The sequence below is a fragment of the Diaphorina citri genome, unplaced genomic scaffold (genome assembly GCF_000475195.1).
Source record: "Diaphorina citri unplaced genomic scaffold, Diaci psyllid genome assembly version 1.1 scaffold9, whole genome shotgun sequence".
Classification (NCBI taxonomy): domain Eukaryota; kingdom Metazoa; phylum Arthropoda; class Insecta; order Hemiptera; family Psyllidae; genus Diaphorina; species Diaphorina citri.
Window position 1 is genome coordinate 1 of NW_007377448.1, and position 2588 is coordinate 2588.

At 39.3% G+C, this 2588-nt stretch overlaps 1 protein-coding gene across 1 annotated transcript; it reads right to left on the reverse strand.

Annotated features, from left to right (window-relative positions):
- Positions 1-72: 72 nt before the first annotated feature.
- On the reverse strand, positions 73-1772 carry LOC103505269 (isoleucine--tRNA ligase, mitochondrial-like; the record flags this gene model as incomplete). The annotated part of the gene is made up of 4 exons (XM_008469595.3): positions 1429-1772; positions 806-1082; positions 406-557; positions 73-122 (listed from the first exon to the last, which is right to left on the reverse strand). Coding segments are annotated over exons 1-4 (671 nt in total), but the record flags the coding sequence as incomplete, so codon positions are not given.
- Between the last annotated feature and the right edge of the window lie 816 nt (positions 1773-2588).

Sequence of the window (2588 nt, forward strand, 5' to 3'; positions counted from 1 at the left end):
AAAAAAAAAAAACTATTTATACCTACCTACTTACCTAGGAGGTTACCTAGTAGAAAATAAAAAGTAATTTACCTGGATGATGGTGACCAATAAACTGGCTTCAAGTCTCGGTAAATGTAATCCTGAAAGAAAGATGAGAAAAAAATATTATGTGAGATGGGTCGTCATTTTTCAAAAGCTTTATCCAGGAAATACACCACTTTTTGAACTCAAAATTGGACTGGGATTCAAACCCACTCCCAGACTGAGTGCCAGTTGCTCTTATCCACTGTGCCATGGGGGTGGACTCAACTCTTTTACACTCTTGCCAAAGACCAAGTATGTAGTCCTATTACATACAGGGCAAAATAAGTTAAAGAGGTAAATGTTAATTTGAAATTTTGAATCTCATTATTGGCTTATTACCTGCTTATAGAGGTTATAAAACTGGCATAGCTGATTCTTAACATATTCCTTGTCAAAAGTGTGATAACAATTGTGTTCCCAATCGGCAAGAACTCCCCAGGATTCAAACTCAGCCTTCTGTGTATTGATGGTTTCTAGTGCAAAGTTTCTAGCTGAAATCAGGTGACAGATAAAACTAACTATAACTATCTGTAATTCCTTCCAAGTCTACCAAAATAAGGATTACAGTATTCATTTAGAAGTCTCTTGTCCTCCAAAATTAAAATTGACCATAGTAGGTAATTTACCTTTTTTTCCAAGTGCTCCTTGGTAGGTACAGTTTTTTTTTGGACTAGAAAACCTCATGCAAACCTCTTACAAGTAAAACAAAATCATACCACAGTCCCTGAATTCATTTTACCTTTCTTCCTAATGTCAAGTGGAGACAATAGCTTGTCTTTAGAGGTGATTGCCTTCAGTTCAATAGGAAGACCATGGCAATCCCACCCGGGCACATAATGCACCCGTTTTCCCTGCAGGAGATTACTCCGCAGTGTAATGTCCTTTAGAATTTTATTAACAGCATGTCCAATGTGTGGAGTTCCGTTAGCATACGGAGGACCATCGTGGAGGATGAATTCAGGCTTGCCGTTCAGTGCCTCTCTTTGCCAAGAGTATAATTCTGAGAACCCACACTCCTGAAAATAAAGACAAAAATAAATATCCTCATATTAACTGACTGAGAGATCAGGTATGTTCTTAAAAAGGTCTTGTAAATAGAGTGAGATGTATTCTAGAATCTAGAGGGAGGGAAAAAGTGTCAAAAAGCAGTAAATATTGTGCAAGTGGGCTTGTGCAAGAGTCTTTCTGTGATTGTGAGTTCCTGTGTCCTGTGAACTAAAAACAGAAAGGAGCAGAGAGAGCTTAGCACAAAGAGCAGGTAGAAACAAGTGGTGATAGAGGGAAGTGACAGCTTCAAACCCCAAAGAACTGAGAGCAAAAAGCTCTATGCTCTTTGCTTTCCACTCCGATTTTTAGCCTTACCCTGTGTATTTTCTCGTCCAGCTTAGCTCTATCCTGAGGCTTTACCCACAGGGGAAACTGAGTAGATGGTAAGTTGACAGTGTGTGAGTACACATTCTTCTTTTCCTTATCAGCTTTAGCCTTAGTACACAAGTGTCTTTGGAGAAAGGAGCTTTGGATTTTAGAGATCCTCTTCACTTTGGATATCAGCATGGTAGACTTATTCCCAGAAGAATTCGGATGGTTCTAGAGAACTGTGATACAGATAAACACTTTCTGAATCTACATACAAGGGAAACTTAGCAAAACCTCTGAATAAAAAGAGTTATTTAACATTTTTCCAGACATTTTGCTTCAAAATATCTCAAAAGTTGAAAATATTTGAATTTCAAAATTTCAAATTTCCCGCTTCATGAAATTCAAATCAGAGTACTGCACATTGCGTCAAAACAGAAAGAAGGCGTTGTATAATGTTGTTTTATGTACAGCACATTGTATCTGGTACTTTGGCTGTTTTTTGAAGGCGCTTCTAAACTAATGAGACCTGATTACTAGATCCAGTCAGCCTAGTTAGCTTGGAGGGTAGCGCGTCTGCCTTGTAAGCGTTAGGTCGCGGGTTCGATTCCAGCCCAGGGCGTATTTTAATCTGAACGGATAAGGTTCAGTCTCGGAACAGCTGCTTTCTAGTATTATGTCTTTCTTACTTTCTTCGATTTCGAGACGATGAAAGACCTTAACGATAAGACCTCAGCAGTTACAGTTCCCTCTATCAAATGTTAGTCTGGTTTGGTGGTTTGTGTTACCTTCTGGTTCAGAGCAGCTCTGCAGATCTGGCATTATTCAAGTAGATACTTACATATATCTACCTACCAATGTAGGTACATTGAATACGGTGGTTAGCACCGTGGACTTCGAATCTGGAGGTTTGTGGTTAAAGTTGAAGTGAAATCAACATTTTTGACAACCATTCATGCTGAACACAACTAAAAATCTTTCTTTTTCATCGAGTTATTCAAATAGATACCTACCTGATTATTCAATGAATTGAGAAACAACAAGAAACACAATCAAAACGAGCCGGGCCGTATTTAGGGAGAGGGCAAAGGGCCCCCCCTCGAGCTCCATTTTTCTCCTTTACTGTACGTCAGACTCCAAAAAATTGGGGCTGAGGGGGCCCGGCC